The sequence below is a fragment of the Solea senegalensis genome, unplaced genomic scaffold (assembly GCF_019176455.1).
Source record: "Solea senegalensis isolate Sse05_10M unplaced genomic scaffold, IFAPA_SoseM_1 scf7180000013759, whole genome shotgun sequence".
In the NCBI taxonomy this organism is placed as follows: Eukaryota; Metazoa; Chordata; class Actinopteri; order Pleuronectiformes; family Soleidae; genus Solea; species Solea senegalensis.
The window spans coordinates 16,896-43,179 of NW_025320887.1; the positions used below are offsets into that span (position 1 = coordinate 16,896).

The window sequence follows — 26,284 nt, forward strand, 5'->3', positions numbered from 1 at the left end:
TGTCCATTTATTTTTTTTGACAATAATGAAGACTTGATCACTCCATTACTAATTTGACCACTATGACCTGTGAATCCACCAGTAGAAATGACTTCAGTCAATCTTGATCAGTCTCTCAAGTTAACTGAACAAAAACCATATCCCTTAACAACGATTACTGGTACAAGTGAGTCGTTTCCATTTCAGTTCAGATGTAATTCAAGATTTTGACAAACAAAGAATGAATGAAGATACAACACCACATCCATGACATGTCCATGGACAACAATTCATAGAACTGCTTTATTTTGTTTTCATTCTGATTGAGTCCAAACACGCACACACATACAACCATCTATTTATCCTCACGTATAAATAGATGAATATACACAGATATACATAAATACACATTTCTGATATGCATATTTGTTTTTGAAATCATGCTATGTCTCTGTAAAGGACTCTCCCTATCGGATGAGGGCACACGGTGAATTGAAAACACATACACAACACAGCTGAACAGTTGGAAGAATCCCTATTGATTTGCATGTACATGTATAACCTAAAATTCTTTTCCATGTTTGAGATATCTTACAAAGAAACAGCTGTAGTTTATAGAACATAAATATACAGCAGCTGCATCTCAATAAACACACTGAAGAGTATGATACAGGAAATTATGTAGATTGCAATCATTTCTTGCCCAGCAGCAAAAATAAAACCAAATAAAAATAATATTCTCCAATTCAAATGGAAAATATATTTGTATATCTTTATATATGTATTTATAATTTTATGTACACATTCTCGGGAGCACAACTATGACAAAGGAAATAAATACAACAACACGTGGAGAGAAAAAAAAATATAGCAACAATGGATCTACGTGTAAAATCTCTCAATAAGGCAATTAAAATGAACTCAAAAGCAAGACTGTACAAAATATTGCTGCTATGGTCTCCATGTGATGAACGACAGCAAACTGATAACAACTGGCCACTGCACATCATGACAATGAGCTGATTTCTATTTTACACCGTGTGACACTGCACTGAAAAAAATGACTTCAAATGGTAACACCTACATGTATCAGTTCTAACTAAAGTTAGCCTGTTGTGTCATCATATAACTTGCCAACTTTAGTTTAAATGAACTTGGTTCATGTGACTGTTACCAAGTGAAGGTTTCTTTTCTTTCTTTTAAAGTTTGCTTAAATGTTCATGTTCTTTTTTCTGAGTGATGTGTCCTCCCTTTACACACACACACACAAACACACATGTGAACAAGAAAAAACAAAACAAAACACTTTCTGGAATTAGCTTGGATAAAGCAGCTTTAACTTAAAGGTACAGTGTGTCAAATTTAGGTGAAATCATTTTCATTTGGCAGTAATTGAAGATAAAATAAGTGTACAATGACCTGATTTTGGACCACCATGTTTTTACAGTAGCCCACAATGGACAAACTAAACATGTTTAGAGTTTTGACGAGTTTTCTGAAGGCTACATAGGTTAACCTTCCACACATTTGAAAGGGAAGGCTGAGGTGAGGGATACTACTTCACCAACAAATGCTACTCAGTTTTACACACTGTACCTTTAGAATCACAGAGTGACTACAGTAAACATTTACCCTACAATGACTGTGATCAACTTCACCATCACACACACACTTGATCACCAGAGGGTAAACACTGTCTAAATAACAGGCTGTGTGAGCAGAAGATCCTATATACTGACAACAAAAGGAAAAAGAAAAGAAGCTACGATAACGTAATGTTTATTTGGCCTCTATCACTGGTTCATCTTTAGGTCCTCGGTTTAAGTGCAAACAACATTAAACTCATTTACAAACCCGCCGTGTCTCAACAAGTCATCACCGCAACGCACCGTGTTGAATCAAATATACAAATAACGGGTACGATATTGACCGCAAACACTACAACTGTTGCTCTACATCTACAATTTTTTTTAAAATGTCCATTCAATAGATTTCTTTCTATCAGGAGGTGAGGTTGACCAAATATAGATAAATGTCACTGTTACACTGATAATTCTTCCACCTAAAGAAGTGAAATTCCTTTGATACAAATGACAGCTTTGCCCTCAATGTTTGTACATACATATGTATATATATGTATGTACACATATACTGTATACATACACACACAGTTGAGTGCATCTTGTCCAAAAGTAGGGTGACAATGGAAGACACTGTAAAGACATGAACATTACTGTACTGACTAACAATGTCTGCTGCCTTAACGTTGTAATCACCGCCTTCTGTTTTGAAGGCAATAGTCATAATCCTCAGCTGTAGTGAAAAAAAAAGGGTTAACACTGAATATACACAACAAACTCAACATGAAAACAAAACAAAGAAAAAGCTGCAGTGCTTAAAATGATCCAACAAAAACTGAATTTCTTTGGATGCAAATGGAGGGGAAACAAAGGTGTACCATAACAGTGTATATAAGAATAAAATACAGACGAAATAATTTAAAGTTCACAGTAAAAAAAGAAAAGAAAAGAAAAGAAAAAGAAGCTGAAGAAATGTTCAGAAAAACAAAAAAAGTTGCAAAAACTTTTGATATCATTTATAAACTATAATGGATTCCAACCACGTCTTACCACTGTTTTTTGACTAAAGGAAATGTCTGTCAAATATCTCCTCTACACGCTAAACTACTGGGAATGTGAGGATGACGTACAGTAACGATGATTAGATGATCTCTTTTCATTAGTCTAATGATGGTTATCACTGCAACTCCAGTTCTACGATCACAAGCACAGTCCTCTAACACCACGGACTTGACCACTCACTCTCTGTGGCACACTGCATGTCCAGACAGTGACGAGGAGGGGTCATCTAAAACACTAACATGCACATTTAAGTGGGAGTTGTGAGGTTGTGAGAGCTATCACACAAACTCCTACAGCCTCAGAAGTTAAAGCCACAGTAATGTTCTTCACTGGCAAAGATAAAGAGCACTTCCACGGCTTAGATGGACAGAAAATGGTCCTGGTTGAACATTCAGTACAAAATATAGACAAAAGTGTTAGAAAATATCAGGATTCATTGATAAACACTCACATGTCTACATAAAAGTGGTAAAACGGGGAATTAAGAATGATTCTTTGAGGGCATTTTGGTCACAAACATCCAATCAGAAATCAGCAGCTTTTGAGTTTCCAGTTTGGTAAAAACCGCAAGGACAAATGTTATGAAGTTGATAAGACTTTGATTTGTACATGGAAATGTTCTTTTTCCTTGAGAGGCTTAAATAATCAAAGCTGAAGACCACAACATAAATATACACAACCCTTTTTCTATGACGTGTAACAATAAAGTCACTGTATATTTAATCCAGTGACATTCCTGGAAATCTTAAATATAATAGATATATTAGATCCTGGATGGAAAAACAAGACCACTGCATTAATCCTCAATTTTGCATTTAAAATGTATCTTATAATATAATTTTAAATAATAAATGTATTATAAATTAAGCACTGGGGAGAGGTGGATATACTGATGATGATTTGCATAAAAAAAGTAATTAATGATGACATGAGCAAGGTCGAATGTGCGATCACAGCACAAGTGGCTCAGGACAATTTAAAATGCAAAGCTAATCTGCAAAATTCAAAGGAACAAGCGACCGGGACTGCTTTAATCACCTGTTCTCCCAGGTATACGATGATTAGTGCTGCATCCTCTTTGCTGCATCATTACATAGGACATAGCTGCCCTTGTACATAATGTGCAAAACAGATATAATTGTGTACTTTCTTAAATTGAGTAGGCTTTAAAAAGGTTGGATGGAGGCCCAGTCTAATTGAGTCAATTAAATATTTGAAGTGGAAATTCAGAGTGAGTAAGCGGCACTTACTCACTTATGTCACAAGTGTGTGTGAAAACTGAGTGGAAAAGCCTATTGACAGCCTGTTAGGGGGCTGTGCTTGTATGAATTAGAACCTACAGTCTACTCATGTATGTAAACATGTAAGACTACCGCCTTATGCGCACTATGTCACACATACAAACATTAAACTGATATATTTTTCATTTTGTTAAGGGTGGAAGGCGGGGGCATCGTCATAATGTCAGGATCCCCCAAAACCCTCTCTTGGTCAGTCTCTTTTTTCCTCAAGTGTCTTCATCCTCATCATCTGCATGTTTGTTGAAAATCCTGGTTCAGACAGAGATCCTGCTGCTACTGCTGAGGTCTGCACGTCAGACCCGGTGACATCCTCTCTCCACTGAGAAGCTCGCTCCTCTCTGCCGGAGAACACCGTTTTACTGTTGGAGACACACGGTGGACGCATTAACACAGAGTTCACATTGTACACGCAGTTTACAAGGTGTTTAAGCACTACTTAAGGATGGCAAAGAAAATACTAAGCCTGCAAATCAAAATGCATTTATAAAAGGAAGTGGAAAAAGGAGAACAGAAAGGGTAAGGAATTAAGAAATCAATCAAAAACACACAGTATCAAACAATCTTGTGAAACGTATGCTCTTCATGTATCACACGTTAAAGTGAGTGAAAGTTGTAGTTTGTGTATCCCGTGGTTACAGCATTATCTGCAAATCTCGTAAGATTTAATGGAATATCTTGGATGAAATACTGCTATAAAATAATAAAGTCCTGAGCCAGCACCTCATCAATTATAGCTCAGTGGGGATGGACGTGATTAGAGCTGCAACTATCGATTATTTTCATAACCGATGAATCTGTCGATTGTTTTCTCGATTAATTGTTTGGTCCATAAAATATCAGAAAACCTTAAAAACTGTTGATCAGTGTTCGTCAAACCTGGAAATGATGATGTTCTCTAATGTCTTGTTTTGTCTACAAACCAAAATGATTAATTTGTAATGATTTCTTTGTTATCCAGAGCAAAGAAATTAAGAAAGTATTCACATTTAAGAAGCTTAAACAATCGTGTTTTAATCATGAAAAAAGCTTCAAACCGATGAATCGTTCAACATCAAAATAGTTGTCAATTAATTTAGTAATCGATTAATAATCGATTAATCGATTAATTGTTTCAGCTCTAGCAGTGAGCCATATATTTCATGATAACACGGAGGCTAAATGTCACAAGTGTGGAATAATAATTGAGTTTTATAATATTATTTTATATATATGTTTCCCTCATGTTTGATGACATTTTTTTTCCAGAGAAAGGCAGTGGACAATTTGACCCACTTTCTATGACTTCAATTATCCAATTTGGAAAATTTCTATTTGGTAGATACTGAGGCTCTGACTGTGTCTTAAACACCAACAATTAAAATCAGAATGTAGACTATCAAAGTAAAACAAAGAACCAAAACTACATAACACCATTACAATATTAGTTTAAATGTCCAGTGTGTAACATTTAGGAGGGTTTATTGGTAGAATGAAGTGAATATACTACACACACATATCTTTGTATAAGAGTATAATTGCTTTTAAATATAAAGTTGTTTTCATAGGCTTACAATAAGCCTCTTTATATGTACTTTAGGCAAGTGTCTTGCTTAATGGAGGCAGCCGTCTTGTGCTGTTTTGTTTCTACAGCAGCACAAACAAAAACAGCATCACCCACATAAGCCTGATTGAATAAATCAGACATCCTTTCTGGTATATAAAGGTGACTATAGTTCCCTGAAGCACTTGGACTCTCACCATTAGATGTCTCTGACTATTACGAACTAGACCTTTAAAAGAACTCACCTACTATACATAAGAAATCATTTGGAAAAGACTTGATGACCATGTTCTGCTAAAGTTAGTTGTAATGCTGACATGGTGGTGGTGACGCATGAGGCTGATGCTGTGACATGGTGCAGTAAACTCTTAGCAGACACAGGATGACGGGCCTTGGACTGAATGGTCATGCAGCCTGTGACCATTTCCACCTGCCTATCAATGACAAATGAATGCTGTGATGAAGAGGCGGGTTTTTGCACATAAACCAAGCCGACTCTTGGAATAGTCATAGACTTTGGGACCTGTGATTTTGTCCTACATTTACTTACACAAACACTCACCACCAAACACAACATAATCTCGGACCAATTTTACTCCTGATCTAAGGGATTTTTCTCTGCACTGTATATTTTAGTCCGATGCTTCTCACTTACTGTCTCTCTTTCCCAATCCCCATCTGGCAGGGCCTTTGACTCTGAGCCATAGTGTAGCGGAGAGTATACCCAGGTCCTGTCCTCTGGAGGCTGTTTTTACACACCCACCACAGCAGAGGGAGCCAGAGGGTCAGAGGAAAGGCCAGAGGCACAGAAACAAGCAGCAGGGGCAGGCAGGAGAGAAAGACACAGGAGAAGAGAGGACAAGACAGGAAATGAAAATTAGGGATGCATAAAGGAGGAAATGATGCTGAGACACATTGGAAAGTGTGAAACTAACAAAAGGATGTGTTAATCCTTTCAGCAGTAAGCAGACTTGACATACTGTAGATACATATATAATGGAAATAACTGGCTATGTTGGTAAAGAAGACTGCTGGAAACATGATGGGTCCTTCTGATGTGTGTTTGAACCCTGTGTCTTAGCGTTGGACTACCTCCTCTGAAGCAAAGTGAAGTGTACAGACAGAGCGAGGGACGAGTCGCTGCATCAGCCAAACAAGAGAGGATGGGGAGAAGGAGTTAGGTGGTGGGAATGGGAGGGAAGCCAGGATGCCAGGACAGTACGACACTGAGAGCATCCTCAGTTAAAGCAAAATGCAGGATAAAGATGTTTTTTTTCTCTCTTTTTCAACAATAATAAAAATAGTTTCTGAAAACTTCAGCAGGTTTAGGGTCACTGTGGAACTCAGGACCTTAAAAAGAGAGAAGCAGCTGCAACAAGGTACATGAGTAAACGGTGACACACACACAAACGCACACACACACACACAATATATAGCTTCAATAGCTCGACATTGATATGTTTATGCCTTGCACAAAAACACTGAATGTTTCACTTAAGATTTGCAAATGATTTCATAAATGACCAAGTGCTATGACATTATAACATACATTTTTAAGTTTAAAGTGACAATGAACTTGTTTCAAAATGTGATATTTCTTTAGACATTTCTCAGTATTGACTGATTTGTAAATTCTTAGCCCTAATACTAATGCCCGGGACAAATTAAAAATATCATTATATTGAAAAATAATGAGAGCTCAGTGGGTAAGCATTGTTTGAACTAATTTGGCAATGGTTTCAATATAACAGACTGAGTTACACACTACAGCGTTACGTTCTTAGAGGAATGATTTAGGTGAGGTGAGCAAACAAATTTAAAAGATCAATATGAGTGAGCCACTGTTGGTGAGTAAGATGCTTCTAGTCTTTTGTTTATTTCACACTTCACTATCTCCACCACAAGGTTTGAGGACATTTTTATACTTTATTTGAAACCCATCTGGCAGAGAAATGACATGAGGTACAAAAAGCTGAGTATCCTCTCAACACTGTGTAAACAAACAAGTACACAAAACTAATCCAACCAAACACCAGGACAGCACATACTCTGGTTCTACCATGTCACTTACTGTCCTTCTGGACCGGCATTTCCTCCTCTGTCGGACAGGAGAGACCACCCAGGTCCTCCCATCAGGAAACTGACAACAGCAGGAGAAACACGACACATAATGCAAAAAAAAAAGAGATGTGACAAATAGAAATGAAGGATGGAGTGGCTGGGGAGTGGTGAAATAAATAAATGATGGAACAAAAATGGAAACACGCTGAGGTGAAAATGGAAAAAATCGTTCTGGGTGCTCAGTAGAGATACACGGGATGAGTCAGTGGTGACAGATAGATTCAGAAGTCTCGCAACCACTCTGTTTTCATCTCCCCTCTTCCACACAACAAGCTGCTGCTTCACCACTTTCATTATGACTCATGACGAGAACCACAGGAAAAAAAGCAGAGAAGGTGAGAGAGCATGAAAAGGGCAGAGAAAAAGATGGAACGGGGGGGAAGTGGGAATTATTGAAGAGTTGGGGAGATTAAGAAAACAGAGGATGGAGGTGAAGATGAAGGAAAAAGACAGTTGGGTGTGGTGGAGTACAGAGAGTAGAAAAGGATTCATAAAAAGTGAACTGAAGATTGTGATGGTGACTGAATAATTCAGACTTGAGTCACTCTGAGGAACCTATGAGGTGAACACGCCTGTCCTCACCTAAACCTGTCATTCCCACAGTGCAGGCCGCAGCCCCCTCGTGGGATGTGAAACGACTGCATGTGGGCTTTGAACGATCAATACATAAAGTAGTTTTCTAAATATTCAGTTTTTGACTCACATACAGTAGCTCATGTAATATTGCATACAAGTTCCAGGTTGGAGTTGCAGGGGGCTGGAGCCAGTCCAAGTGGACTTGGGCTTAAAATGCAATTTGCTGATTGGTTCAAGGACTAAAATCTGATTTATTTTGGTATTTTCTACACAAGATTCAATCTAGCAAACCATGGCGTGACCGTAACATATAGCGTGCTCATAAACAGACCAAATTCGATATAAAACAAAAAAGACGACGCCAGTCAGCCAGAACATTACAAACACTAACTGGATTGTACACTGTATATCCATGGCACGTTTGAAAGAGGGATTCTGTGCATCAGTAATACAGTTAAAACTAGTTCTGCAGTTAGAAATACGTTTCATGACAAAGTCAAAAATCACTGATCTATCACAACATTCAAACACATTTCTGGTTTTATGTTGGGGCTGATCAGAGTCCACTCCACTCAAGACAAGCTTCAACACAACTCAAGCATCAGTGATGTATTATTAGTATATTATTAGTATATTAGTTTGAACAAACTCACACTACATATACAACACAGATTATAAATACTTATGACATTGCGTCTGGCAACTGAATCTCAGTAATATAGGAACACTTTTACAAGCATTTGTGTTTGTCAGCTCTTGCTTTACTCTGTGGTGGTGAGAACCGACAACTCAGGCATTTATCAGTGGAAAAAAAGAAGCTTGAGTGATGACGCAGAGATTTGTGTGGTATGTCAGAAGGAGAAATGACAGGACAATCTAATGATGAGTCAGCTGACTGAGTTGCTAAATGATCAAAATGAGGAATGTGGTGGAGATGCCAATAATTCAAATGTACCTTTCCACATTTCATATCCAAGACAAGTGAGGTTTTCATATTCAAGTAGGGATATTTGGCAGTGTACTCCATCACTCCCGAGAGGCCACTTGTGACCACACTGCCTGTAGCATGTGTCTGTTTATTTAAATATCAGGGCGTTCAGGGTGACTTGGCCTCATGCAGTGTTGTCGAGCCCCTGCTGCTGTTTACAGAGAGAATATCTGCTCCCTCTGAAGTATGAGCTGGGCATCAGCCAGAGCTGTCAGCTGAGAGGGCTGTTAAATAACTGAGGGAGCTCAGTGACTAACCTGCTGGGCATTTCACGTCATGTGCCACACAAGAGGATGTTTAATTGCTGATAAGGGACGCCCCATTGTCGCCATTCTTTCTGTGATCGGTGGCTCCAGTCTCCATGCTACACCTGACACTCATGAATAAATTTATAGCAGTGTTTTGGGGCACATTTACACCTGCCAACACAACACTATCTTGTGGTGACTTCAGTAGGATTCTCCTAACACACGCACACTGCAAAAGCTTGAAAGCCTTCAGCTTTGCAGAGGATCAAATTAGATAGGAATAGCAAACTGATGGCGCAACATGCCATTATTCCTCTGCAAACACTCCAAACCAGAAAACACACTGCAATACTTTAAAGGAAGAGTTTGACATAAGGGAAAAATATGCTTATTTCCTTTTTTTGTTTGTTAAAAGCTGGATGAGAAGCCGTTTTTCTTTCTTGCTGTTTCACAACCTTTTGAGACTGGAAACAGAAGTTTGTAAGCCACTTTCTCCCTGCCACCTAAGTTCATAGAGAAAATCATCACTGTACTGACAATGTGTCTTAAAAACTATCAAGAAACATACTGAAGCATATTTCCAAAAATGTCAAATATATCCTTTAAATGAATGCACCACACACATTAAACAATAACTGCACATGCTCTTATTCCCATACCAGCCTGCTGTGTGTTGTCCTTGTGTCAATGCTTCTGTAGGAGAGCATCATATAATTCTTTGACACTGAACCTTTTATGATCTGATGGCTACATGAAAATATGTGACAAGAGCTAGTCCTAGTCTGACACCTCTCTATTTTTACTTTTCAGGAACAATATCTCAATGTATGTTTGTGTGAATGTGTGATCACAAGTGTGTTGGTGCATGCGAAAGGGGTTTTACTTACAAAGTAGATATCTGTGGCTGGCACATCTTCATCATCATCGACTGAAGCCTGGCTGGTGCAGCCTGACCCAGACATCTGGCTGGCCCGGTCTGCCTCTATCACCACCAAACTGGGACTGGACGGTGCTTCCTCTGTTTCCCCAGGAGAGGAGGTAGCAGCTGGGGCAGACGAGGAGGAGGCCTCAGCCTCAGCCTCAGCCTCAGTCTCAGGTACTGATGGACTGGAGGAAGGTGCTGCTACATCAGCGGTGTCTGGAGCCTCAGCGCCAACTATTTCCTGAACCTCACTGAAGAGAAGTAGATTAGGGATTGTTAAAAGTCTGACACTGTGGGTTGACCCTCAGACAAAACAGATAAAAGATAATCACAGATACGTTATAGAGGATAGATGCCTTACCTGAAGGAACCTGAACAGTGGCCACTATATTAGCCCCACCTTTTCAACGACGTTCCATGTCATTTAGCAGACACTTTTATCCAAAGCGACTTACAATGGAATTGAGTACAATCAGCCAGGAGCTTTCATGGTCATTTAGTGAAAAAATGTATGTAATTGATTCACATTTATATGACGATGTAAACACAGCACTTGAGATATTTGCTACATTCCAGAAAGTGACCCATCTATGTAATGTTAGCCTAGCTAAGGATGGAGGGTGTGAAACAACACTTGTCAGGGAATATAAAAATGACCACGTATCATGCGGCAAAATCAACAGTGTGGAGAGATTTTGATTCAGTTATTAACAAAGATGGCAAAGAAACATGGGGGTAACTCAAGTTTTGTGTGAGTATGTTAGGTATGTACATTAACAATGACATGAAGCTCAAGTTTAAAAGCAAAAACAAGAATGCCTGTTGGGTTAGGGTTGGGTTGAGATAATGATATCCTCTGAGAGTGTAAGTTAATGTGCATAATGTCTGTGTGTTCAGATTTGACAGAATGAAAACAACACATGCACACACACATCACTTACAGACATTAAGAGCCATTAATTTCCGGTAGCAGATGAGAGGAAACGGGACCATCTTATTAGAGCAAGGTAGCTCAGGGTAAAATTTAACAGCTATGAGGGTGGGTGTTGATGGTTTTGCTGTTTAAGCTCAAAGATTTGCCAGCTGGCTGCACGCTGCCGCAGTCCTTTATTGTTTCTGGCCCGATCATTAACGGTGAGGAGGGATTTAGGCACATTCACATTCATTTTTCAGACTCAGTGTTTGGCTTTTACTCCACAAGTGTGTCTGCTAGTGTTGGCATGTTAAAGAAGGAGTTGATTTGCTGAATTAATGAGGATTGGGCAGGAAAAGGATGGCAGTTGCCATGCAGAAAGTCAGATTCTCCCATTCTCTCAATTCTGCTAGATATGTTCTTATCTTAACCTGATATATTCTTCTCTGCCTCCCCATCTTAAATGTGGTGGTGCTGCTGCCATTCTGTCTTTTACTTAAATTGACTGTTTCTCCCTCACATTCTCCACACATCACCTTTTTCTCTCATCTTTTTTTCCACTCTCACTTGTCCTATTCCCTTTACCTAGTTTAATCTCTCTTTTCTATCTCTCATATTGAATAAGCCAAAACTGCAAGTGAGTTGAGGCTGCTTGAAGAAGTCCAATTGCTCAGGTGGCTATCTTGTTGTTTGCTACTCTCTCAGCTATTCCCACTGCCCACCCCTTCCTCCCATCTCTTTCCAGACCCCCAGGCCATATGTCTAGCCAGCATCAGACCCAATTTATTCGGTTGGTTTCCCTCAGTAACACACCCCGACTGTTTCCTCTCACGATAGATTCCATGTGGACTTAGTCATGATCTTGTGGTTATTGAGTTTGCATCTCTCCTGCTGTTGTCTTGTTCCAATTCATTTTCAAGTAAGCGCCAAAACAAAAAAGCTTAAAACAACCAAATCCAGGTTAACATAAGCATGTCAGGTCATCCTGGAATTATGGGAGCTGGCCTGTGCATGCAGCCTTCCTGTCCCACTGCCCTACTTGTAATGGCTGGTTACCCCATGTCAGGGCTCATTTAGCCCCTTGTCTATACACACAGCAATTCGACACCAATTAATACAGATGTGCACTTTCTCATAGTCTCATTACTGTACGGCAGTGTCTGCTTCACATAGTGCCTGCAGCACTTAGCTGTCTAGAGCAGGAGATCCCTGAGCCCCAATAAGCAAATGGGTCTAGCTGCTGTGTGTGTGAGAGTGAGAGAGAGAGAAAGAGAGAGAGTGTGTATCCAGGTGAGACAAGGACAGGTTATTAATATTGTCACATCAAAACGAGTCATATTGATGATTGGGGTCATGGACGACTCACTGGAGCTCAGCAGCTTATCTACTCTCTGTCAGGGTCACATACATACTACAGGGAATGTGTCAGAGCTGACTCATCTTCTAGTCACTGTTTACGGTGAAAATGGTAAAGCTGTTATCACTTTTATCTGATTGATCCATCTGGTTTGTTGGCAGATATTCAACTTTAAGAGAAGATGTACAGTAGGAGAAGAGACATTTCATATCCAAACCATCAGACAGTTCACATTGTGCTATGCCAACACTGTCAAGTAAAGCACTGGAGTCTATTATGTAATAGGAGTTTAGGACCTCACTAATGGTGTTGTCAGGAGGTGCTGCCCACTACTGGTCTAATGACACTATATTTGTGACAGATCCTACAGTACTGCACTGTACTGGAGATATTTCGCTCATGAAAACAGGTCTACATTAAAGCTAGAGTCTGAAAGTCTGGAAATTCAAGTAATGACAGGCTACACTTTAAAAAGCACCCCCTCCCGTTGACCCTTTCAATAAAGCTAGACCCTAAAAACACTGGAAGTCATTGTCTGCACTGGAAGCAGGAATATTTGCTGCACTTACTCTGCCATTTTTCCGTGTCTTGCAAACAAAACTCAGACTATAGTCTCTAGTCACCTTTACAACAGTGCTGCCCCCAAAAATGTATTTCTCTATGGCTATAAAGATGTCAAAATTAATTTGACAAATAAACCCGGGTTGTTTTTACGTTGTTGTTTAACACTTTTGAGAAGACAAACCATTTTTCATATATGCTCCAGTGGTGTTCCATCCACCTCTTATAACATCTGTTTAGTTTATCCTTCTGTCAAGGTTTATTTATTTGTTATCTATATCTGTGCTGCTTTGCCTTTGTTTTGATAATGAATAGATGTTGATGATGTAACTGAGGAGAAAAAGATTCTGAATTTACTGGTCCAGAGAACAGTTTTGTCTGACAGCTGAAGATAAAACGTCTACAATGAGACACAATGTGTGAAAAAAGATGATAAATTGTGTCTGTGACACAAGGAAATTCCACAGGTGTGTGAGGAAAGTGTCCAACACTTCTTCCATTTCCATTTAAAAGTGTCGAGTGATGGAGTATAATTCAGACTATGTGTGTCAGAAACACTTAAGAAGCTCTAACATTAAGTACACCTATCACTCACTATCACAAGTAGTATTAATGAGTACATGACATACTGGTCCGTAAATTGCAGGAGTTATTCTACTGTTAATATATAGTATATGTAGACAGTTTTGTTGTTATGTACCGGGTTTCAGGTGAAAGCTGTGGAACAGAGATGGTGGGCTCGCTGTCATGTCTCTTTAACTCCACCTCCACTGTGATGGTCTGCTGATCCTCCTCACGCACACGCAGCTCCTCCTGGGTCCTGAACACAAACAAAAACATGTGACATACAGGGAAAAATGAAATGCTTAGAGGAAATGAACCACATGTGAGAAAACACACACAGCTTCATCACAGCAATAGGAACAGTGTGACCACTCATAAACACACCGACCAACAGGCTGACCCCACATTTCACTTCTTACCTCCAACCACACCCTGAAAACATGAAGCTAACAAACCTCAGCACATTATAAAAACAGTTATGCCGGCTTTAAAAGCTTGATGCAGTGAAAGTAGCATTCATGGTCCTGGCTCACCTCACATCATGGCTGAGAGACTGGGTGTGCCGCCTGCAGACAGAGGACACAGTGTCAGTGCGGACTGCATATGAATACTGCTTACCTCTAGTCAACATGCAACAAGTTAGGTGTTCATATGATAAACTACTGATGCAACAGTGAGATTTTTCACATGTGTATATTTAGGATTTTAACCCTTCAAAAGTAATAAAGAAAATAGATTAACTAAGGAAAACACAAAAGTCTATTTACCTGTAGCGAGGGTGTTCTGATGTGTCAGATGGGGATCTCTCAGGAATGGACAGAGAGGTGGTAGAAGACAGCGTGGTGGCGATTGACGCTGTGGTGGCTTCCTCAAATGATGGAGGAGTACATGGAAGAAGATCTGGCCGCCCTGGAGCAAAGAGAGAAAGAGACAACAAAGAAATTCCATTATTCATCCTTTGAGAAACCTGGTGCATATTTTAGTATTTCATGTATATTCTATGAATTTTTTACAAAATACTTGTTACTAGTACTAGTTGTTATTCCTGTGTAGCCATTTCCTTCCCTTGGCAACAGCTACAACCCTCTTGTGGACAAAGAGCTGAGATCAGTCACACTTATGTTTACAAAAGATGACTTCAAAACATTAACATGTCATGTAGGATAGAGATTACACTGTGTTTTGTTACCCAAATGACTGAGAAAGCGACTGAGACAAAAGCAAAGTTCTGAAAAATAAGCTTTTTCTAAACTCTTTACTGCCTTGTGGTAACTGTGGTTGGTAAATTCTGAATCTGTGTATGGGCTCTGTTTCAATTATTTGTCTCTACATCTACAGTTATGTCACTGCATCGCAACACTGTTTTATTTACCCTCATCCTCCAGTGTTGGAAAGCTACGAGCTCCTCTCAGGTCGTAGATGTTCTCATCCCTCTCACAGGGCAGCTGGCTCGCTGACCAGGCTGCACCAGGACCAGCGCACTTAGGCACCATCAATGACACACGGCCCTTCTTAGAAGGAGAGGATTTCAGAGCTGAGGGCCAAATCACATAAACACGTTAACTTGAGACTTGCGAAAATCCTTGTTAAGAAAGCCACACAAGGATCAAACTGGTGTGGTTCTCTCACACAACATGAAGCAGAACCTAATAAGGCAGTTGGCTCCTGTCTCTTATTGTCCTGTCAAAGCTCAGCAGTAAAAAAGACACTAAGCCTGGCATCTGACATCTACATGTGCAGCTCTTCCCACACAGCTCAGTTTGACTATGTAAGGCAGTGTTTACTCACAGGAACTCTTCCTGAAAACTGTGTTGCTCATGAACTTAAGGAACCTATCCGCATAGAAGCCGGGCCGGTGGACTGACACAGTGTCCTGAGGAGAGACAGACATTATGAGACAAGTGGTGCATGGATAAAATAATCACATTTGTGCATACAGTAGATTAACAATCCTATTTCATTAAGTCTTTTCCCAGGGTCAACCCAGGACAACACTAAAAAAGACAAAAGACAGACAGAAACAGCCAGACGAGGCTACAGACGAGTCTCTACATTATTTATGTTGCAGCAGACGGCGATCGCACTTCTAGCAGACTGACAGATGACACTTGGTGTTTGGTTTAGACTGATAGAAGAGAGAAGGAGGGATGAAAGAGACGGGCACTAAGTCACTTCTCCTTACACGCTTACTATGTGCATTATAATCCAGTGCGTTATTATCAGTGGAGTTCACCATGAGTAACATCTTTGAAGGCAGAGAGAGAGAGAGAGAGAGAGAGAGAGAGAGAGAAAAGCAGTGACACGGTTTGTTGCTTTCCCACTCATGCTTTGTGTGTTAGTTTGCTTCATAGTGAAAAAATGAAATGAGTTAGTGGGTGGGGGGATGATATGACATGTGAGGTGCAATAAAGTTGAAGGATCTATAGTTGACCAAGCACACAAAGTGTGGACAGTTTTAAACAATAAAGCTACAAAAGAAGTGTTAGTAAGTGTTAACTTGGAATAATTAATGAAAATGATGTTACCAGAAGAGGGATTACATTTCACTGCATGCTGTACTGGTATAACTATGCATATGAAAAACTAGAGGAAGCACTCAGAAAGCGCCATTTTGCATAAGAATTGTGAGAATATCGTATTGTGAAGCCTCTGGCAGTTCCCACCTCTACTATCAGGCAGAACCAAAATGCACAACTGAAAAAACGTATCCTTTCTCTGTAGCACCGACTATTGCAGGCTTCACACAACACTGTGTATCTGTCCGTGTTACTGCATTAAAGGCTCACTGTTCATAAAGGTGATTTACTGTGGAAAAAGCTCAATAATGGCTAATCTTAATGACAATGACACGCCACACTGCAGATGGAGTGCACTGCAATATTAAAACACTTGCACTATAGAAGAGAACTGCTGCTGCTGATAGGTATATAATTATGTTTAGAGCAATCCATAGCTGCCTAAAGCTGGCTTTTAATAAGATTTGTTACACAAACAAACCCATAGACATGAATAAATAGAGCGACCTGCTCGATGTGACTTTTAAAATAAACGTGTTAAGAGAGGGGGACGGTATTGCCACTGCACCAGGGGCATGTTCACACGTTTGCAGCTTAAGAGGGAGTGACATGGACAGATGAGGGAGGGGATGAGCTGACGAAGACAAAAATCCAGTCAGACAGGTGAGCACTACCACACGCCAATAAGGTTTGCCAAACATGAAACTACAGTTAATCATAAAATGATATCCCCAAGGGCCAGACAATGAGATTTCTGTTATTGAATTAAAAGAGACACCAGGAGATGACACCTCGCCCACAAAACTTCACATGGCAGTTCATTTTGTGCTGTCACTGTAATCTGAAGTTGTAAAATGTCCTTGAGCTCGCTGTTCAGAGACAAACACACAAGTCCTGATGGGAATACATGGGTGCTAGTTTCACTGGAAACTCAATAGGTGGAGGGTGAATGTCTCTTCTTAGTGATCACAGAACAAACAAACTGAAAACTACAGTTTATCGCCCCTGCATTATCTACCAGAGGGTAAATCAAGTAAGAGTTAATGTGTTTTTGTCAACCCTTTGTGAGCACTGCATTTGACTGAATATGTCTGCACATTCAGAGCTATTAATAAACTTACCCCATCATGAACCAAAGCCTTCCACGTGTGCTCCAGTTTCTTGATAAGCCTGCAGAAACAAAGAAAAGCACAGATTAACAAAGTTATGTTTCGACACATTTTTGGCTAACTTCATGTCTGCTGGTCAACATTCCCCTCTCTCCTTCTTATGTCACCTCATTAACACGTTTGTGAGGTTGGAGCATTTATTGCTGCACAAACAGGCTAACCTCACCAGCAAAGAGGACAGCCCTGTTATAGAGCTCTGGGTCCTGACTGGATAATGTGATTTGAGATACACACAAACTTCTCCAAGATTGACTGTCTAACCCAAGTACACTACATAACACTTATTTTATTTCACTGGCAGCAGTTTTACATGTTACTTGTTTTGTGATAAATATATTAGTGTAGAATATGAAGAAAAAAGTGTAACTACATGTAATTGCATGGTTACTGGAATAATCACCTGTAGGACTGCAGGATGTCGATGATTCCAATGTACAGAAGGAGTCTCTCTCCCTTTCCATTGACTGCTGGGATACCACCCATCCTAAAAGTAGAAGGGAAATAAATGCAGACAGATTATTCGGTTTCTTCAGGGATTTAATATATTCTGAGTCCAAATTTTTGAGGCCTTTCGCACAGACCACAAATGTGGTGTAGTGGTTAATGCTGTTGCTTTGCAGCAAAAAGGCCCGGGTTTGTGACCCCATCAGAACAAAGGGTTTACTACATGTTGTCTCTGTATGCAGGACGAGTTTTTTGTGAGAGTGAATGGTGGTTTGTCTCTATGCGTTGGCCCTGCAATGGACTGGCGACCTTACCAGGGTGTACCCCACCTTTTGCTCTATGTTAGCTGGGATTGACCCTCACCCAGCAGCCCTGTTCTTCCTTATTCAGGTTTGAATTGTGGAGGCAGCATGCTAAGATGGGTTTTTACAGATGGGCCTATCTGAAAAAATAGTTTTCCATTCCAAAGCATAAGCTGACAAGTGGTAATTATCCCCAAGGTGTCCTTATCAAACTCCTATCAAAATATATAATTAGCACATAATAATACAGCTATCTCGTATATACAAATAATTAAGAGGCATTGAATGTCATTACCATAATCTACTTTACCTTACAAGTATATAAAAATACTACCAAGGAACTTGCTTCCTTCATGTGACAGGGAGGTTTTTGTCTGGTAACATATAGATAGGTGCAGCATCAATGAAAAATCGACATAACAGTAAGAGGACGGAATGTATTTTATTGCTAGTGATGTTTAAGGCACAACGCTTGTTCCTCTTCATTAGCTGTGGAACTTTTGGACATTCTCCTTTAGGAGTGGTGTTGAAATCCCCTCCCTTAACTTCTTGAGCTGGGATAAAACCTTCTACATGGTCAAAGTCATCAAGTTGAATGAGCTTTTATTCAGGATTTCACACCAGCGATTGCAAAAACTTTCGTTGTCTTTGCTCAACATTAAGATTTTATTTATTCTTAATCCCCTGGGGATTAGTGTTACAAAGAGCCTGTTGGGCTCAACATGTGGCCGACAATATGGGAGTTTTAAGGTGTGCACATCCTTTCCTTCCTTTAACTTTATTTTATAACTCACATATTTTCACTTTGAGCCATACTGCCAACATTTTAATCCACACTGAACCCAAGCACAGCCAGTCTGACGATCACTCCTCATTACTGACTGTTTTATGTGTAAATCTCCAGTTTGTCACCAAGGTCAAATGAAAGTGGAAGGGCCGACAGTCGTATCACCTTTTACATCTTTCAACGAATTTAATTTAAACAGTTTTCTTGATGAGTCACTTTCTTCAAATTGGAACTGGAGACATAATTTTCTGGGAAAAAAGTAAGAGTGCCATGCTACACTGATAAAGTCAGGGTTAGATAATGAAAAGATTAAAAATGGGACATTATTTTGGAGAATGTATGGTTAAACACTGCAGTTGAAAAAGTTCCAACCTAAGACAGTTTATTGTTATTAAATATGGGGTCATAATAAAACCTTAACACAAGAAAAGTGGAAACTAGAAAAGTGTTAGTGTTCAATTCAAACCTACACGACAGACTTTAAATTTGTCTCTGACATAATTGTATCAGTGAAAATCATGTTCTTCTCAGCAGGTGCAGATGGCAACACACGTACACCTTGTCACTCATTCCTCACTCCTCCAGTTCTACAATAATGAATTTAACAGTCTACTTTCTACTCCAAGAAAACAAACAAAAACAAACAAATCATTGGATAATCATTGGATTTATCATCACTGCCTCTGGTTTCTCTGGTAAAACTCACGTGTCGTCAGTGTCGATGGACCCTCCGCAGGCTGCTCCACCCTGAATGGACTCCATGGCTGTGGAGTAGAGGGCCTTCTGCTGGGCCACGGGCCTCTTCTCATCACTGTCACCCTGTGAGCCCTCCATCTGCCTCTCCCTCTCTGCCTGGTCCATATTGTGAACACCGAGCAGCAAGCTATAGTCCATGATCTTGAAGCTTTCCAACACCTATGCAGATAGACAGATGTGAGTGTGCAGTGATGGGCCGATGTTGTAAAGAACTTAAAAAAAAAAGCTTTAATCTAGAGTGCATAAAAAAGGAAATGCAACCTGCAACAGTGGAGTTATTAGTCCCATAAACATGAAACACAGAGACACGAGCATGCACACATTAATAAACCATGTATATGAGAGCATGTGCATGCAAAAACACTCCCTCTCAAGCACACAACCTGTAAATGTAAACATAAGGTGGTGATTTACATGACAAGGGTGTTTTCTGCTTCCCTTAAACCTGCTTCCCTCTTGCTAGTGGCAAAGCTCTAATTTACAGTGAGGGATTTTGGAAATGTCGAATACAAGCATAAATAGCCTGCTCTCTTTCTGTCTTCTCTCCCATGTTTCCCCATCTACTGCACCATCCATGACCCTCTTTTATTGATCAGGGCATCATCAGTATGGTGTTTCTTTCTCCATTATCTTCAGCACGGTTCATCTATGTCACTTTATGTGTCGTTTTCTAAGAGACACTGCATTTTTATTAGTTAATGTGTCTTCCTGCCATCCCTCGAATTCTTCCTTCCACCTGTGACTGTCTTGAATCTACTGCCTCTCTCTGGAGACCGTTGATCTGGGTGGTATGTGGATCTTTCAACCAATGCGTAGTCTTACCAGGCAGTCTCTCTGTAGCGTTTTGACAAGTGCGTTATATGTGTCCTGGTCCAGCATCAGTCCATCCTGTAAGTCTTGCATGAAGTCCAGATCTTTGAACGTGGGCCGAGCCTTCTCCCTCTCTTTCTTTGACGCACGCCTCTTGTAGGTGGAGCCCTTCATGTCGTATTTGAGGTGCATGCGTACTACGCGGGGAAGGACATTATTCATCACCACCATGCGGATGTTTTTCCCGCCTGACTGGACACAGTAGAGGCCAAAAAACTTGGGCAGCAAAGTGCGAGGGTTTTGATTCAAGTTCTGGAACAGAAAAGTACATGATGAGTGAGAAAAGGCAAATGATCTTTAGAGCTGTCATAAATTGGGACTTGAGAGTCATTTTAATCTCAAGAGACAAAACATTTGCAAACGAAAGCAATACTTTCTGCAGTATACACACACTTTTGCTACAGTTACACATTGGTCATCTGATATATAGAGTGAATACAAATCAAGTTTTATTCCTCTGAGTGCTATGATAGATGAAAGTGGAAATGCTCAAGGTATAATTACAACATTCAACCAGAATAATAAGTAAGGTTGAATGATTCAGTCACTGAATCATTCAACCTTACCCACCCACTTTTTAACTGACTTGTATGGTATGTATTTAAATTCACAGTTTTATAGCAGTATTTCAGTGTCTTGCTATCCTACGGCTCATTCCTCATGGGATAAAAAAACAAAACCTTTACAAGCACCCATATTTACACAGCAACAGCTTCCAGCTTTTCTGGTGAGAAACTGGTCCATGATTTACTATACAATATTAATCATCCACCACCTAATGATACTAGGTTTTCATCATGAGCTCATATGGCTATGGGATACTCAAAATACATTTTTCAAACAGCCATTTCAAATGCTGGGAGCCATTCATTACCAAAAGTTCAGTTTCTAGTGCAAAGGGCAATAAATCCAAAATGTTCTATTTCTCCAAGCACACACTGAACACTGAACAAGTATGACTCAGGACACATTTTTCTGTCTGAACCCGACCTGAGCCAGGTGTTACCGTGGTTACTGCATTTTCCTTTTTACAGACACATGCCGTGTATGAGACCATCATAATGGGCATAGATATAGAAAAAAAAATAAAGGGCACACATGTGCTCAGGCTGGCCCAGCAAGCGTGACTGAATCAGACCTGAAATACGATATCAAATTATTTGTTCAACTCAACTCCACTTATGGGGTACCTATAAAAGCTTGGATTGGGTATCCATATTCAAGCTCCAATTACATTAGCAAGGCAACAGAAAATGTAAAAAAATGAATTCAACAACACACACTACTATTACCATTACTTCAAAAGACACCTTTAGTACCTTTTCCTGTTTGTCAACATGCCTCTGCTTTGACACCACTCAGACTTTCCCCACCATCATCAATCTGTGCTGAATGTTTTAGTAGTCAATCCACACAAATGAGGTTAGTTGGGCTGTGCTCGGTTAAAAACCTGCTTTGACCTTGGGACATGAGCCAGTTCCATTAGACAAATCAGAGGGGAGGGAGAGAGAGAGGGAGAGAGGGAGAGAGAGAGAGAGAGTCCACGCAGTGATGCACACATGCATCACTGCGCACAATTCTGTGATATTCTTTGAATTCTGGTAACTACAAGGAAAGAAAGAGAAGCAGACACCTGATAGATTAAAGCTAAATGTGGAAGTGTGGCTAAAACGCTCAGCAGGTGTGGATGACATTCAGCTGAGAAACTGATAAAAAGAGAGAGAGGGATACAGAGGGAGACCAAGAGACAGAGCATCCTCAGCCGTCAGCCATACATGACCCTTCAGTCAATGTCACAAATACAGAGCAGTGACGAGTCAACAACACTGTAACGTGAGCGAGAGTGAAGAATAAAGGGAGGAAGAGCAGATTAAGAAAAAGAAATTACACCTAGGTGCGTGTCAGAGCAGTGAAGGAAGTGAAACGACATATTCAAATGTGAGCGAGGATGTCAAATTGAGGTATAATAGAGGGGCATAAGCACAGAAGGCAGAGTCTGTTACATCATAGTGATGTGTATGCTGCCCAGAGCAAGACTTCTCAGCCTCCCTGCTACCATCAGTAAGTCAGCTGTGGCCGACATGTGGAGCTCCACCAGTGCATCCTGTCCCTTATCTGCATACTGACGGCTTTTCCAGTTACATTATTTTGATGCTCACAGCTCTGATTAGTTTTTTCTGTGAATGCATATACTGTATTAATGAATCTACATCAGGTTTTGTATCTTATTTCCTTAGTCCATCTGCATTGACCTTAGACTGCAGCCAGTCTGAATCTCACTGCTGTTATTTTCTCTACATACGTTGGTGAACAACCAAAACGATGGAAAATGTCACGGCACATGTGTTGGCACCTGAACATCCCTCTATGAAAAAACATGAATTCCCTTGAAATGGTCTTTGGCCATAGCTGATGTGACTCTGAGAGGGTGGATTAGTAGCATGTACATACATGGAGCTGTTGCTGGTTGATTTCACGCAGAATGTGCCTGCAGACTGTAAGGGTGGGGTGGGGGGGCTTTCTCCTGGCTCAAGTCATGCTCTGTTAGTTTTTAAGTACAATATATCCGACTACCCAGTCTCTTATGAAACCACACAGCCTGGGGTTTCAGTCAAATGACGGAGCCGTTATGTCTGCTTCACATGAGAAGGACTCCATGCTTGGAGGAGAGACTACCAAGGTTCTTACATAAGGAGATTGTAAAAAAAATATGTCTTGGAATAAGAACATAATGACAAGTTGGCATTTAAATGAGTGTGACATGTGTGCCGTGACCTCGCGCTCATTAACACAACTAACCAGCCAGTCACATTAAAAACACGTTTGTTAATGATCTCCTTTCACTGTTAACTGTGGGAACTCTTGAAACTGTCTTGGTACTTTTGACATGATTGCAGCCTTTGGGTTAGGGTTGAACTCTAAATAAACCCTCATTTATTTGAATCATATCTATCAGAGAGGACTTTTCTGTGCACGTAAAGCAATACTCCTCAACAGCAGCCCCACTAGATTTTGGGTTCACACAAGGCTCAATGTTAGGCCCTCTCCTCTTTTATCTTTATATGTTGCCTCTTAAAAATGATAAAAATTACAGTGAGCAGAGTTCTCTGGCCGAAAATAGCTCTTTGACAGCTGGTTTGAGGTGATCAACATCACCACTCATATAACCAAGGTACGCAGAACACCATCTCAGAAGGCACAACATGTCAAACCTTGAAGGTTTGACATGCAAATCATTTCATGTGGTCTGAATGAAATGAAAGGTCGTTTTTATCACTACATTGTTAGGGCTACAGAAACCTGCTTTTTCTTTTTCGAGACAACAAATAAGATTGTGTTTCAGAAAAAAAACACATTATGGACCGTAGCTTTAAGATATACTGATAGAGGGCACCTTGATTACATTTACACACATACAGTACCACGTGCTGTCTTTACTTACCATGTAGTATCCAGGCAGCAGTTTCTGTAAGAACTCAGCTTCCTTGTGCATCACAGTCTTGATGATGAACTCGTCGTCCTTTGTAACATAAAAGACTGAACCACTTGCTCCAGGATTAGACAGTTCAATCAGAGGCTCGTTACACAGGGAGTACTGTAGGTTCACAGAGACAGAAACAGAGATGTAGATGATTTTAGAAAATTAGGAAAACCTTTAACAAAGACATACATTATTTTTTATTTTTCTCAAAGTTATTTTTACTCATTAACCTTTGACTGCCCTCATATCTGTGTGTTGACTCTCTATTCTATATTGCCTGCTGTCGCTTCCATTTCTCGATAAATCACCACTTGTTAGCCTCACTGAAACCAGAAAGTTGTTTGGGGGTTTCCAGATTTGAGGGAATCAAGAATCACAATATGTCACCCATGTCAGTGAAAAAAAAGAGCACCAGTTTTTAGTGAACATGAGTTTATGAAAACATGAATCATGAACACTTGCACTGTTGTTTTAAATCTGCATCATTAAATGTTGCAAGCAAGGTACATACGTTTTATGTACCTTGCTTGACTTAAAGCAGGGACTCAACCAGAAAGATTTGAGACTTTATTGTGACTTATTCCACCATTTTGAACTGATGTAACTATATAAGATTCATTATCGTTATTAATTGTAAAGGACAGACTTTCTGGTGATTATCAGCCTTCCAGGGCCATTCTGTGTGAAGATTGCGTGTTCGTGCAGCTGAGGGAGGAGACCCTAAATTGCTTGTCAGCAATGTGAATATGAGCGTGAATGGTTGTTCTTCTCCGATTGTTGGCTCTGGGATAGACTGGCTACCTGCCAGGGGTGTACCCTGCCTATCAGCCAATGTCAGCTGGGATTGGTTTCAACTCCCCAGCAAGTCTCCAAGGACAAGCAATATAGGTGATGGATGGAAGGGTGCATGGAATGAGTGATTTGTTACAGCTATGAACAAACAAAGGACCAGGTCTTACCAGGTAGTCATCTGGCCTGATACCAAAAAGTTCTCTGAAGTAACGGAAGGCCACAGGAGCATATGTCTTGAAGCGGAAGTCTGGGAAATGGTGAGCTGGAGTGAGGTTGCTGCCTTCACTAAAGAAAAGAGTAGAAGATAGTGATCAACTTTATATTTCTCTCAAATCAACCAGCCAACAAAAACATCCCCTTCAGCAACAGGTTTCTTCACTATTGACAAGTTTGTGAAAACCATAAATTTAACTAACCACCAACTTTCAGAACTGAAAGTTCTGGAGGCTGCCGTCAGAACTGAAAGTGCATGTCTGTGCGTGTGTGCGTGTGTGCATTTGAGACCTGGGGAAAAAGATGCTTTCCACCACATAGAAGTCCTGCATCAGCACATCTCTCTCAGGCTTGGAGCTTAGATTGCCCACCGTGTAACCAATGCCCAGCTGGATGGCACCTTTCAAGGCGGAGGATGTGGTCTACATTGGTGGGGTGAGAGAAGCAGAGGCATGTGAATGAGATTCAGTACTTCTACCTCCTTAACCTTAAAAAAAACTTCATATGAAAACATCACAGCTCATAGAACCTAGCTTGTTTAAAACCAGAAAATATGCAGCTCTGTGTGTTCAGCACCTTCTTGTAAGTAGTTTCTCCTGATGCATCAACCCCTCTGTGGCCAATCTTCTTTCCCTGACCAGGCTGGCCTGATGATGAGGGCATCTGTTCACACACACACACACACACACACACACACACACACACACACACACACACACACACAGACTCTTAAGCTGTTCATTAAATATTAAAAGACGGGCAGTGACACAGTATGTCAATGCATGAGAATAATTTCAAGCTTTGATGAAGGCGTTCACTGAGCAGACCAGGTGTTCATTATGAGACAAAATGCAAATATACCTTCATCTGTTCTGAGTATCTTCAGTTGGTAAAAATTAACTTCCTGATTCAATCAACCCTAGACTGTACATAGCACAAGGTTTGATTAGTCAAATAAAATAAATTGTTTTGCATACAGTACAGATGAGGTTCTTTTTGTTTGAAAACGATCATTGTTCTGCTTTAGTCTACACTGATATGTGTGGCAGTGCTCGGGCATCAAGCTAGGACAATGAGGAAGGGCAAACATTAATTAACCGAGATCAACCGATCAAACACTTCTGTGTCGTGACAGTCTTCATCAGTGTCTGTGAAAGACATGTGAAAGAATAACAACAGAGCGGATTATCGCAGAAACAGATGGCAGCTTACCTCTGTGATGAAGGCTTTCTTAGCTGCAGC

General features: G+C 40.3%; 1 protein-coding gene across 3 annotated transcripts; it reads right to left on the reverse strand.

Moving 5' to 3' along the window:
- Positions 1–247: 247 nt before the first annotated feature.
- LOC122760575 (phosphatidylinositol 4-phosphate 5-kinase type-1 gamma-like) lies at positions 248–26,284 on the reverse strand. Of its 3 annotated transcripts, XM_044015684.1 has the most exons (18): positions 26,255–26,284; positions 25,619–25,705; positions 25,334–25,464; positions 24,997–25,114; positions 23,999–24,151; positions 20,509–20,808; positions 19,637–19,845; positions 17,798–17,881; positions 17,350–17,398; positions 15,501–15,585; positions 15,085–15,246; positions 14,480–14,621; positions 14,246–14,278; positions 13,849–13,968; positions 10,283–10,568; positions 7,534–7,602; positions 6,118–6,207; positions 248–4,281 (listed from the first exon to the last, which is right to left on the reverse strand). In XM_044015684.1, exons 2-18 carry the CDS (start codon positions 25,703–25,705, stop codon positions 4,279–4,281), a joined length of 2,121 nt encoding a protein of 706 aa, XP_043871619.1. In that variant the 5' UTR covers positions 26,255–26,284; the 3' UTR covers positions 248–4,278. The 3 variants fall into 3 exon arrangements, with proteins under 3 accessions (XP_043871619.1, XP_043871620.1, XP_043871621.1); XM_044015685.1 differs by lacking the exon at positions 7,534–7,602; XM_044015686.1 differs by lacking the exons at positions 6,118–6,207; positions 7,534–7,602.

Bases quoted from the DNA above. Each gene is read 5' to 3' on its own strand.
- LOC122760575 (XM_044015684.1), bottom strand. From the start codon at position 25,705: ATGCCCTCATCATCAGGCCAGCCTGGTCAGGGAAAGAAGATTGGCCAC. The intron at 20,809-23,998 runs GTAAGTAAAGAC...TTTCTGTTCCAG, and splicing joins TGCTGCCTGGATACTACATG to AACTTGAATCAAAACCCTCG. The intron at 14,279-14,479 runs GTAAATAGACTT...CTCTGTCTGCAG, and splicing joins TCAGAACACCCTCGCTACAG to GCGGCACACCCAGTCTCTCA.